Genomic DNA, 14,001 nt, shown 5'->3' on the forward strand with positions numbered 1-14,001 from the left:
TGCTGTCAGAAATTCTGATTGCTGTTTGTTACAGAGCATTCTAACATTTCCAGCTTAATACTAACAATAAAGACTCAAACCAGTAAGTAATAGGGAAGTGATGGGAACAGGGACAGTATGATTAAGGGTGTACCCTGGGGTAGTGCCAGGGAAGCAGAGGACAGCTCTGCTGGTAGCCCAGTCCAGCTGCTTCAGAGATTACACCTGCACACATGTCCTTCTCCCACAGCATCAAGACAAGTGCCAGGTAAAGATTTGCCAAACGGGAAAGGTGAGGATGGAGGGAGACAGACCTGAGGATCCACTCAGGCAGGATTCCCACTGGCATGGACCTCAGACCTCCGGCACTGATATAGCAGTGACACAGACCTGCCACATCACCAGCTGTGCATGATAATTCACATTTCATTAAGACTCCAGAGGGAGCAGTGGCAGTTACTTGAGAGAATGTATTAATTTAACATTATTTCCCAATAATTGCAATTTGCTCCTGTTATTGATACAGACTGCAAAGGCTAATAAAACATGATGTTCCTCTCTTCCCCAGCGCTGAGCAAGCAGTCTGCAGCATGGTGGACTCCCACCTGGTGTCCATCATGAAACTTTCAGCTTTACATTTCTCTTCCCTTTTCTGTCTTCAGAAAAACTAACGGAGTATTTTATGCTAACAAGTACAGTGGGAATATAGGGGAAATTAGGACTGAACTACTTGAACACCTCCTGACAGCTGTGTCTTGTTTACCAGCACTTAAGAGACAGAGGAATCATATAATTTCAACAGTACGCCATGCTCACAATTTGAATCTGAAATCTGACAATGCTACCCTACAAAAGCTTATTCCAAAGAGCGTGGAAGGTTTTGTATCAAATCAGTACATTTACCTTACCATTACACACCAATTTTATCTGAATCCATGTATAGCAAAGAGCTGGGCCGTGTGCAAACAAAAGTTTCATGAGCTGCTCTGTGTTCATATGACTAAAAGCCCTATGCCAGTAGCAATTTGTGATGTCCTTGGTCTGGCCAGAGTAAACAAAGATTTTACCAATGCAAAAAACAAGAAGAGGAAGACTCCTTCCAGACTGAAGTAAAATAAGACTTTTCCAGATGGGAAAACACTTGAAAAGTGGACAGGGTTCTCAGGCATATTTTGAAGAAATCCATGACAGTATAACTCCAAAAGACAATCAGCCACAGATGAGGATCTGCAGTTTGGAGAGCTCTTCCCCAGTCAAAAAAAGCATAGGTGAAAGCATGGCAGCATTTTTATCTGCTCAAAATATCAGATGCCAGCATTAAATACTGAATCTCGACCTGACACTTAAGGTCTCAGAGTCCAGCAAAGGTAATTCCAATTTCCTGTCCCTAGACATAAATAAAGGTGGCTGTCCTGGCTTGTACTTTACACCTGCTGTCTTACCTATTCTGTAAAAAAGAACAAACACTCTTTCAAGCCTATCAGTCTCCCATGACCCACACTCACTAAAGATCTAATTTCTTGCCTTCATAGAATACACTTTTATTAATTTAGTAACCTAAGAGCCTGGGAAATTCCCTCTGCTTGAGCAGCATTATTTAATCTAGTTAAAAAAGAAAAAGGCAACAGGGAATTAGTGGCCAGGTTTCTTTTTGGCAGCCAGGTCTGCACTGCTCTCTGTAAGGCTGTCACTGTATCCCACCTGCATATCCTGCCCAGTTCTGCACTGGAGAAAGACAGCATGTCCGAAGGCTCAGTGTTGGAGTGCTGAGCAATTCAAATTACTCTGGGTGAGGCTGTTTTTCAAAAATGTCACGGACAGGCGAGACAAGCACAATGCCTGGGATGAGAACTCGAAACCATCAGCAATGTGGAGAAGGTCAAAAGCAAACAAGTTTATGAATGTTCCTACTATAAAGCTCCTCTTTTATGAGCTTCTAAACAAATGGGCTTGTTTTCCTTTGCCAAGGGAATCATGGAAAAGAACAAACTATTTCAGTACTTCAGCTGGAAACATCAGCCTCATATCAGCTGTCAGATGCAGCAGATGAAGGGGTGGGCCAGAGGCACCAGGAAGGACTTTGGAGGCTTTGATTTAAAGGCTTATGGCTACTCTCAGGAGAGGGGGAAATAGGATCAGACCAACACTGGTTTTGGTGCTTTGGGAATACCCTAAAAGGGGCACAGGGCTTCCCACAGCTTAAGGAAGGTTAACAGTGCTGCAGAGCAGCAGAGCGACATGTGACCAGCACCATCTGCAGAGCTGCCTTGGGCTTTGGGCAGGGCTTTCTGCCCAAAGAATGAGAGATTGAAAACCTTCAGTCTCCTTGAGATTCCTGCTCCCACGAGCTGCCCTGCTGGCTCAAGTCCGGGGATTAAGGATTATAGAGAAGGATCCAGCTGGATCTCCCACCCCAGAGACTCATTACCAAACACACAGGTTCTCTCCATCCCACTGCCACAGTGGCCCCGCTCCCTCCAGAGTACAGATCACTACTTGCAGGCAGATATGGCCTCTCAGATCTTGTGAGATGAGCCCTCTCAGAGTATATGATCCAGTAAAGATTAACCATGGCCCACAGAAGTGCCACCCAACTCCACATGTGACTCGAGTATCAGATTCAGGGGCAGCAGGGTGACCAGAAACAGAGACACATCCAACCTCTATCCATGGAGCAGAGGTTCCAGGGGAAGGAACTCATTCAGCAGCACCCAGATGAGACCTAATACTCAGACATTGTCAGGCAGCTGGTGCAAATGGGCATTTTTACAGGGGTTGTTATTTGTATCAGTATCCTTTTGGAGCTCACAAACCAGTGAGGTAACCAGTGAATAACCCCCCCTTTTCTGCCAGCTCTGCACCCCACTTCTCATGCTGCCTAAGCTGGTCCCTCACTGCAGGTGCTGAGACCTGGGGCCATCACACTTGCTCACCCACACTCATCCCAGAGCAATACAGAAGCTAGAAAGTGAAGGTTTCAAACCTCTGATTTTCAGAGTGTTTCTATTTTGGTGTGTGTCAGCAGAGAAGGGAACAGGAGCCTCCTTACAATGAACTTGCTTCTATCAGATACTTTCTTCAGATCCCATAAAAGCAAATCAGGAACCTGTAGGATCTGGAGCTCTACTGCTTGCAGACCACAGTAGATACCTTCTATTTTTTTCTGTTTGTAAGCTAAAAATAAAACAGGTAAGGGCACTTCAGTTCTTCTTTACAGAGTCCTTAAGAACAATATGTGGTCACTTGTTCAAAGGAACATAAATCAGACTCCAAGAACAAGAAACCTGGAAAGAGGCAGAGAGAGAGGTAAAAGAAATCTGAAAATGTCCGAAAAAGGAAAGTGCAAGAACTCTCCTCTGCTCCCCCCAGCTTAAGTGCAGGGGAATAAAGCTCTGGGCAGTAACCAATGACTCCAACAGTGATTTTATTTATGATCCCTTTAAACCTCCATACCCGCTCCAAGAAAGCACAGGAGAACACGTCCCACTTCCAGGTGAAGCCCAGGCTGCTGAGCTAAGCAGTTCCTTGCAGCATGGGGATTTATGAGCTGGCATCAACCACAATCAAAAGAAACCTAGATCCACACTACCAAAGTGCTGGACAGTCTGATGTAGATACGCCAGGCAGATGCTCAAAGCAAACCTCTTGATGGAAGGACAGCAACTCTGATAAGTCAGTAGTCCCTGAAAAGCAACACTGAATTTAAGCAGATGCCCAGTTATCTCTAAAGTGGGGACAGGTGAATTCTACAGTTTCTGATGGTTTTTATCCAATAAGAACAATTCTAAATTGCCATTACAGTAACAGCAGGGCCTCCATGTTTGATGTACAGGCGATAATGGATCTAAGTCTACTGTGTTACAGTTGCAGAAATATTTGACATAAAGAGCGTCCTTCATTCCTGACTCCTAAACGGCCAGAGAAGAAATTCAATTCAGTTGCATCCAGACAAACAGCTCTACTGCCTATGAATCATGTAAATGCATGCCACCTCCCAAAATCCAGCTGTTCCCCACTGAGGCTCCACATAGCTGCACTGTAAGGATGGCACGGTTCATGTCCAGGCTAGTACCACAGCTCTAGCATCAAACCATGCTCAGAGTTTTGAACAACTCATTTCTCCCCACCTGCTCTACAAACTGCACTGACAGCCTGAAAGCCAGCCCAGGCTCTCATGTGTTCAACAGCTCTGAGGTGACTTGGAGCCCTCTGTCCTTATACCCTTTGTCAGCCCCTGCTCTGCAGCACCAGGGAGGGAAGTGCAAAGGGATATGCAGGGGAGTTGGACCTTCTAAACAGAAAAACTTCTCTGCCAGTAAAACAAACTACTTGACTTTTGTGGCCTACGAAGAAGGGAGCTGAAGAGCTACTTTGACCTACCCTGCCTTTACTTTATGCCTCAAACCCCTGATGGGTCTGCAATGGCTGCAGCATTCCCTGTCCTTTTATTCCAGCATTACAAGCCTTCACTCCCCAACAGAGGTCTGGACAATGCTAACATATTCAAAAACAACCTGATGGCAACCTGAACCAAGGCTGGGGGGATAGATATATAGATATATAGATGTGCAAAAACAAGGCAGATGTGCCTGGTAACTTGGCAACAAAGAGCAAAAGGTGAGGGGTAATTTAATACAATGCTGTCCTTTACCAGTTGACATCTCTTTCAGTGCTTGGCTTTCACTGTCCTTTGTGATCGATTTACCTCATTTTCTTGACTGAATCATCCATTTGCAAACTCCACAGATGATTTGTTTCAAACTCTCAGGTAACATGTTTAACAAGTGGGCAGGCCATCCCCAGCTGACAGGTACCAAGACAGCTGCTGGAGCATCCCAAAGGCACTGGGCAGGCAGGGCTGTTCACAGCTTGTGTCAAAGCCAAGCTGCCATGAGGTGAAGGCCTTACTTTGCATGATTTCTATACTGCCAACTGTAGCCAGAAGAGCTTCCAACACAGTTAATTTTCTCTGGGAGGACATTTTTGAGTTACAAATGAGCACTGTAAGATGGTCCTTAGTCCCTCTGACACCCAGGGCATTCAGGGTCTTGGCAGGAAGAAAGGAGAACTGACTCAGAAAACATTCATTGCCTCCCCGCTTCTGCAATGACAACACAGGAATCCTGGTCCAGCTGTCCTTATCCCAGCACTAGGCAGTCCCTAAAATTCATGGGCTTTCACAGCACTTTCATATTACTGCTGAAAGAAGAGACCCTAGCTCTGTTACAGGTATGTTCAGAGGCACCATCCAGCTTGGAGGATGAGCAGGCATTTGCGAAAGCTACTTTTTGGGCTGAGCCAGCCGAGTTTTGCCAGCCAAGAGCTAGCTGCATGTCCTGGGGTATGGGAGAGGGCTCAGCACATCCCTCTGCCCTGTAGCATTCCAGCCCACTGCTCCCGGGCGCGTGACACAGCAGGGAAAAGAACGCCTGTGTCACCTGACTTAACTGTGGGAGCTGCTTCACTGTAAGGCCTCCTCATCTCTCCTCCTCATTCAGTAAGAACTGGGTCATTCTCAATTTGATATGGTAGGAAAACAGCATCAGCCTCAGCTGATTTGACTCAGCTCCCACGAATCAGTAAGAAATTAAAGCCTCAGCATGGAGAAGAGCTGCTATTCATTCAGACAGGCTGAGGAGCATTCGGCCTCTTTTGGAAACCCCGAGATATTGTTTAACAAGAAATTACTTGTTCATCCAAGCTAACTTCCTTGTCTGTCACCACTTGTGCCAGCCTGGCTCTTCTCTGAAAGCCTCCACGATTAAGATAATCTCCTTCGTGTCTTGGTCCTGCACACTTTTGAATGCTGTTATCTGGTGCTAAATAGCTGATACAGCCTACCCCTGAGCTAGTTGCACTTCAGCTTGGTCTAATAGGATTCTTGTATGTTGCCTGTGACTATTGTTTTTTCCTCTTTAACATTAATATCATGCTTTAGAATGAATCACAAAGACTCCTGCTCTTCATGTTTGTAATAAATTCAATGTTACTTTTCAAATTGCTTCTGAAAAGTGAATGTCAAACAGAAACTAATCTGTGCTGAACTCGTGTACTAACTAGGCTGAGAGCAGCTGCAATCCCTCCTGCACAGCAGAGATGACCCTTCCTTTCAGAGTATACAAAGCCCAGCCTGAGCTCAGGTTGTGCTGGAGTGACTGCCCCTTGCATGTCCCAGGTTTGGCTCAGAACAGAGTAGCAAGAGCAGGCAGTCCCCAGCCACAGCCTCCCTCAAGGTCCTGCTGCTTCCCCAGTTAGTGCTCATTTAATATTGCACATTTAGTTTGTGTCTTTATTGAATTTCATCTCACTGATTGCAAATTGCTGCTGAGGCTGTCATGCTCATTTACAATTTCAGTTCTGGCACTAAAGCACTCATAAGTCTTGCCTGCTTAGTCCCCTCACAATTACTGCTGGGTTTCAGCGCCAGCCCAGTCCCCAAAGCATCCCTGCACACTCTGCTGAGGATGATTTCCATCATGTCATATCCACCTGCTCTCCTGCTTGTAGTTTGCTTATGAACTTGTGCCAATCATGTTCCTGAAATCAACCTATAGGCATGTGTTACATCCCCTTCCTCTGATCTACTGGGCCTGTTACTCTCAAGAACAGATTAGACCAGTTTCATGTGATATGGCCTTACTAAAACCTCACTGGACTGCCTGTTCCTTGATCTACCAGTGCTTACAAATAGAACAATCAATGATTTGTCCCAGGATCTTTGTGGATAGCATATTTAGTCTGGCTAATCTCTTCTGCACTGTTGTCGTCCTGAATACTGGGCGAAGAGTCTTTCCTCCAATCTTCCCTACTCTGCCATCCCATCCCAAATACCTGATGAAGAATAGGGAGACTGTTTCAACCAGTCCCTTAAGTGTCTCAGGACAAACCTCCAAGGCTGTGCTACATGAATAGATACCATCTGTGCCAATCCTTCTGTGACCTCTCTACTGCAACCCACAGCCCAGTTCCTGAGGTCAGGCTGAAACTCCATCCTCACAGATTATGACCAAGCTCCACATCTCCACATGTTGGCAGGATCCTGGCTATGCTCTGCCAGGCAGAGTCAGCACTGGAGACTGGGGCATGGGCAAAGGCAGGCAATTGCACAAAGAAGAGCAGCATCATGTCTGATGGGAGAGGCAGTCACTGCTCTCTGCCACCTGCACTCCATGGCAGGCCAGCAAAGCTGTTCTTAAGGCAGATATTGAACTGTCATGGTTTGGAGACTGGCATTTAAAATGAACCCGCACAGATTCAGGTCATTATAAAATGCCAAGGAATAAAGATCAAGGCTCAGGAGCTGCTCTCTGTATAGAAGGATAGGACAGACAGCTGGAGGCTCTCTGCAAATTCAAACCAGTGAGGAACCATTCTTAGCAGTGGCCAGTAACAAAGAGCAGAGACGAGCGGCTTTATAAACTCTTGTAGACTCTCCCAATGGACTCTGTGCTCCCAGCAGGTTTTTATGCAAAGTCTAATAGGTAAATCAACAAACAAAATATTTTGAGATGCTGTTAAAGTAATTTTTTCATTCACGTGTTCATGAAGCAGAAAAAGGCAGACTTGGTTCCTATACGACCTTTAGGTTTTGCAGCAGAAGAAAATGAACAGTTTTACAAGAAAACCATCACTTCTGCTGTAAATACAATTTCAAAGCTATTTTAAGAAAGCTCCTGCCCACTTTAGCCTACTCAAAGGTCCTTCTGAGTGACAGCAAAGAGACTTGTGCTCATTTACTGCTTTTACACCCCACCATTTCCCTAGCCATGGTGCAAAGAGCCAGGAAAGACTTTGTCCAGCCCTGCAGAGGTAGTGGTGGCCCCACAAGGCATGGATAAACCCCATGGGCTACTGCAGAAGCATTGAAGGAAAGACTCAAATGCAGCAGGGACATCTGTAGTCATGTTCATTGTCCTGACACCCCTGGGCAAAAGCATCAACTGATGCTGAGGGGTCTGCTTCGACCTCTGATTCATGCCCTACAAAGAGAGGCAGGATTAAGCCCAAAATACTTAGTGAAATATTTGCAAACCTGAAAGGTTTAACAAGCCTCTTATCTGCAAAATCGTTCATGCTTTTAAAGACAGACTGGCTTTTGCTTCCAGTCGGCGCTAAATAGGCAGCCAGTTTGTGCAAACTGCTCTATGCACACATACACTAACCATTTCTCTCCCACCTGGGAAAGAATGGGCATCAAGACCAGTAGGCAGAATAACTTTGCCGTGTTATCCCGTGAGTGAGACAGAACAGAAAGCTGGTCTTCAAGACTTCTCATTCAGAACAGTTGTACAAACAGTAAAATAAGTTTATATAAGCAGGAAAGGGCACACTTGCTTCCTGAGCAGCAAAAATCTTTCACGGATTTCCTGAAGGTTTGGATTATTTCAAGAATTTCACATCTTGAAAGGTCAACAGCTTCACTAATGGGGAAAAGCCCTGGAGTGTATGTATGACCAGTTTTCTCTGTAGAGTGCATACTTGGATGACATTTATCTTGAGGCTATCAATATTTACTAAAGATGGTTATAATATCACCTTCCTCTTGCTGCATCAGTAATGAAGAACACAGCCCTCAAAATCATGAGAGCAAATGGACTTGCACTTAGTGGATGTTCCCCAGCCTGTTGTAAAATCCCTGGGATCCTCCCTTTTGCACAGGACATTTAATAGCATCATAGGGTTAGAAGGTAATGCAGGTTGTAAATGATCCCCCAAAGTCCATCTGCCTAAAGCAGGCTCAGCTCTGAGGTCAGATGTGGTTGCTCTACCCAATCTGGGTTTGAAAACCTCCATAGACAGAGATGGTACAGCCACTCTGGGCAAGCTACTTCATTCCTTAACTGCCTTCACAGCTAAAGTTTTTCCTTATATCCAGCCCAAACCTCTCATTTCAACTCACTTCAGCTGTTGTGTCTCATCATTGCTTCATGTGCTGCTGTGAAGAGTTTGGCTCGAACTTAAAAATTACCTCCTGGCACACTGGTGGGTTCCTCCTCCAGGCTGAACAAGCCCAGCTTGCCCACACCATCTCAGTCATTGCATGGGGCAGCTGTGGCCCACAGCCTGGGATCCAGACATCTCGGGACACTGGTGACATAGGTGTCTTTGGCTATTTTAACAGTGCTAATAATTCATGCATGAATCCAGCACAAAAAAGCAGCTGCATGCCCAGAAGTGGAGGAAATGCCAAAACCATTTCCTTACTTAAGGAAAGTAAGTAAAAGAAGCCCAAAAGGAAATTTCAGGTGTGATTCCCACCTTTACATGTTTCAGGGTTTTCTTCCCCCCTGCTTTAGGCACAAGTTTGAGATGGACTTAAAACAAACTCCCAAAGGCAAATGCTGCTGAATGTCACAGGATTTAATTCCACCCCTCCTATTTGTCTGCCCTCTGTCATTACCATAAGCTGATATCCAACACCCCCAGATTTCCTGAACCCTAAGTGTAAGGGTCTAGGTATTCAAATCTACTTCCAATTTTTTTTCTTTTGATTTCCAAAGCACATCTCTCATCCCAGCCAGTCTTTTTCTTCATGTCAGGCTTTTACCATTTACAACAGAAGGTGTTCTCTAACCTCATTTTATTTCACTTATAATCACATCAGTATCTGCAGTCAGGGCTCTGTAGGAGATGGCCTGGAGAGATCACAGAGATTCTGTCAGCCAAGCAAGTTGGAAGAATCATATTTAGAAATAACAGATCTCTCCACCTGTCTGCTTTAGGAACCATTGTGGAGTCTTCAAGGAATGTAAGTGTCATCTGAAATGCAATCACATGGCAAAACTGCAGTGGACTTTGCACACTGATTGAAACCAAAGCTGAATGCTCTGTAGCAACCACTCTGAGTGCATCCAGCAGAGAGTAGCTTCCATAAAAGCAGTTGGCTGCCCAGTCCTTTTTAAATCAGGCCACTTATTTAGGCACCTAGTTCTAGAAGTGGGAGGTTTTTTTCCAGGAAGTGTTGGCATGTATGTGCACATCTTGATGATCATTTTATTTTATTTCAATTTTCATTGCAAATCGTTTATGCTCATTCTGAAATAAAATGGCCAACAGGCAAAGCAGGAGACTAAGGAAATTACCCAGAACATGATGGAGAGCAATAGTAGCAGTTACTATCCACTGCACCAGTGGCAGAATATCCATGTTCCGGTTATTTATGAAGGGGCAGTGCTGTCCAAAGCAGATGCTCAGCTGCCAACAAACACATTTTATCATAATGCCCCTGATATTTACAGCTTTTATTAAGTCCCCACCTCCTGGATTCATGTGGATTGAGAGATTTTTAGATTCAAAAATGCCCCAATTTCCGAGTCAGTCTTAGGGGGCTCATGAACACGTTTTGGAAACATAGCATCAGCTTGAATAAGGAAAAGTGTTTTACAAAATATGCCAGGTATCTCTTGAAGACTGCAATTAGGGCCTGATTTTAAAACCACCTCCAGGCAACCTTCAAATTTTTAAGGCATGATTACGTGCAGATGCAAAGATAGAGGCTGTTTATGAACAAGAGGCCTTTAATGTTTTATTTTCTGGCTCCATATCCTGTACTTTTCTGTACTGTAGAATCATAGAACATCCTGTTAACATAGATTTTTTTCCCAGCATTAATGGAGCCTGCCCTTTGTGAAGTGCTGAGTTATCCTCAAGAAGTGCACTCTGCTATAAAGTGGAATATGTCCAGAAATAAAATGGCTGTAAACAGCTACTTATTTCCCTTCCACTGCAGATCTAGAAGGTTCTGTTGAACAATGGAAACTAAGCTATGTCTCAGAAACACCCTGCTGCAGCCAGCATAGTTAGTAGCTAACACAGCTAACACAGGCCCAGCAGCTCTTGCCTGGACCTGTCCTTCTAGGCAGCGCAGTTTTGGGCTGTTCCTGGTTGATGGCCACTCTTCTTGGAGTTTGGGATAAAAAGCATAAAGCAGAATGAGATCCTGTTAGATTAGGTTCTAGTTAGGATCACTGATTTAGAGCCAAGGTAGGACAGCCAAGGTGAGACACCCTGGGTGCAGTGCTGCCAAGTCAAGCAGGCTTCTGCCTTATCCATAGCCTCATACGAACTCCAGGCCCATGGATGCTCCAGCTAACGTGGCTAGGCTGCGGCATCCTGAGTTTACAGGGAGACCACATGACCCAGTGAAGAGATTTCTATTGCTTAGCTTGGGAGAGACAAATTCACAGCCTGAGCCAATGTATCAGTGAAATTATTTTCTTGCTATAACACAAAGGTTAAACTGCAATAAGGTTTCCAAGGCATCAGTTCAATGATAGAGATACATAAAGGCCATCCTTTTGCTAGAGTAATTTTGGCCAAACTGCACAGACTTTCCAGTTTATACCAGCTAAACATACAGCCCATGGTGGCAAAGCAACGTGGCCTCACAACACTAAACCAGTATTGATGGATAGCTACATTTCCTGGCTACTCACCAAGCCCAAATTAACCATCTGAGGTACTGCAATGGATGGCTAGAGGCAAAAATATAACTGCTGTGATCTCGATATTAGGACTGGTCTAAGGAATTCATTACCAAATTATTACTCTTGGTGACAGCCTCACATTGTGGGAATATGTTGATTTTATTTATTGAAACAAAATTCTATTGGCTGACCCTAGGCATACCACTTAAATTGATTTTTTTAATATCAATATAAACATATAACCACTTTATTCTATAACTTCTCTTTACCTTGAATCTTTGGAACCACTGCCCTGATGTCAGCTCATACTAGGGAAGTTCTGATCTTGAGAGTCATCTCTCCATCCCCAGGGATGCACTGAGGAGTTCAGTATTTCAATCCTATCATGTGCAAGCTGCACACCTGCACTGATGAGGTCAACAGAAGAGCAGGAAGGGATTTGTGTGCATTTGCAACACCTACTTTGAGAAGGAGCGAGGGATTAATGCCCAGGGATATGTATGCCAAAGGCAGGAAAGCATAGGAAAAAGAAGCCTGTTTCCTGAACCCTGTTCTTCTCCCTGTCCTCTGAGTACCTCCTTCCATGGAGTAAAAGGAGCAAACTAGGACTACAGGGAAGTTTTCCTATGCTAGATCCTGGGGTAGCTTGGTCCTCAAGAAGCCCCTGTGCCTAGAGGAGAAGGCCCACTTGCATTTCTGATGGGCTTGTCAAGGCTGCAGTGAGATGTGCAGCTGATCCTCAGCACCTGCTAAAAGCACTCTGGCTTTATAAGCTGACTTAACATCAGCTGTTTGCATGATTGGGCTGCAGCTGAGGGATTTCTGGCCCTGTTGCTTGTAAGGGTGTGGTAGACTTCAAGGGGGAGAAAGAGTAAGAAATGCTGTTGCCCAGGTTTCCTCTTCTCTGTTGCTTTATGACTTTTGTGTCCTCTGTAATCAGACTGATCAAAAAGCAATTAATACTTTTAGGGCTCTGAGGTACCAAAATGATCCTGCCATACAGCAACAAGCAACTCAGGCAATCTGCAGCCAACTCAGCCTCTCACTGTGGTGGATTCCTGCTGGTGGGGGATCTGCAGCTCCCTGACATGCTTGGCCAAAATTGGGCTCACCCATTCCCATGCTCAGCCCTAATCTCCCTTGACTTTCTTTCAGCTCAAATCGGAGGAGTGTTGCTCTGAGCCTCTCACCTTGCCATCAGTGGTGACTGCAGCAAAGACTGTGGACGAGTAAGGAGACCATGCAACATCCCCTACAGCACAACTCAGGTCATAAACAAACATCGGAGTCCTATAAAAAAAGACACAGAGAGAGGAATTCATTTGGACACATGCCACTCTGGAAGTGTAACAATGAGCTATGAACACTTGGATGTTGCAGAAGTGAGAGACAGTGTATTTCTCTGTGTCAGATAACAGCCAGGGCCTGAGTCAAAGGCAAAGCAAAGCTGAGCATCAACACAAAAGAGTTGGGATTTTGACCTGCTACAGTGAGATGAGAGGCAGCACATTTCTTTCTTTCTGAAAGCATTTTGAAAGCTTCTCCCCAACACACACAACAAGATGGAGTCTCTCTGGTTAACAATCATATGGGAAAAAGTGATTTTCCCTCTCTGGACTTCTGACAATAACATTGAATCTTAGAGCGGTATTGGCAACAGGAAATATTTGACTTTGATTTACAACAAAATCAATTTCCTGATTGAAACCAGACATTCCTCAACCACTAACCCTGAACTTCATTCCATATTTTTAAGTGTTCCAATTTTTTTTTTGCCTCTCTGGCTCTTAGGATGTTTTCTGACCCCTGAGGCCATAAGCCAGCTCCTGACATTTCTCTGTGGCATCACTCCAGGGGAATAACCCTCCCACAGGAGGTCCTGCCTGAAGAAAGCCAGGTCCAAAGTAAAGCAGTCAGGCTCTGTGCTGAGCTGCACTGCTTGGCAAGTTCCTGGGGCAGCGAATGTTAAACTTTATACCTCATTCCTGGGCAATACAAATCTGAGTCATCAGACCCAAAAAATAAGAAAGCAATTAGCATTATCAACACCTAGGAGGAAAACTGAGACTGAGGTATGAGCAGAGTCGACACGTGTAGCTGGCATATCAGGCTGGACCTCCCTGCCCACACCAGGACCCAGCAGGACCTACTTGATGGTGTGATCCCAGATCTTGACTGTCCAGTCAGAGCTGCAGGAAATGAAGACTTTCAAGTGAAACGGATTCCAGCTGATTGTGTCCACAGCCATGTGATGGGCTTCAAACACATCCAGAAACTGGCTTGAATAGCTTTTTGAACACTGCAATAGAAAGAACCAGTCAGTAATCAGAGCTAGACCTTCTCCTGAAGCTCAAATTCATGCAGAAAGATGCCTCTCTATATTCATATGGCCTCTCTGGATCTTCTGAGCTGGCTGAGAAGAGGTGGCTGGTACCCAGGGTGCTACAGAAAATCAGTAATTTAGCACATACTGTTTCACCCCATTTGCAGGCAATATTGAGCTCCCCTCTGCAATACACAGAGATAGGAACTGAAGTTGTCTAGTTGGATTTACAGCCAGAGCCAGGGCCCAAAGACCATTCTCCATCGTGGGAGC

The 14,001-nt window shown here is 45.0% G+C and overlaps 1 protein-coding gene across 2 annotated transcripts in view; it reads right to left on the reverse strand.

Annotated features, from left to right (window-relative positions):
* Positions 1 to 14,001, reverse strand: part of DNAI1 (dynein axonemal intermediate chain 1) — a 140,499-nt gene that overhangs the window by 28,397 nt on the left and 98,101 nt on the right. For both annotated transcript variants that reach the window (XM_017819004.1, XM_017819003.1), the window contains 2 exons: positions 13,556 to 13,704; positions 12,596 to 12,695 (listed from right to left, as the gene is read on the reverse strand). In XM_017819004.1, coding sequence (XP_017674493.1) covers positions 12,596 to 12,695; positions 13,556 to 13,704 — 249 coding nt within the window. The remainder of the gene's footprint in view (positions 1 to 12,595; positions 12,696 to 13,555; positions 13,705 to 14,001) is intronic.

The sequence above is a fragment of the Lepidothrix coronata genome, unplaced genomic scaffold (assembly GCF_001604755.1).
Source record: "Lepidothrix coronata isolate B3197 unplaced genomic scaffold, Lepidothrix_coronata-1.0 Scaffold72, whole genome shotgun sequence".
Lineage (NCBI taxonomy): Eukaryota > Metazoa > Chordata > Aves > Passeriformes > Pipridae > Lepidothrix > Lepidothrix coronata.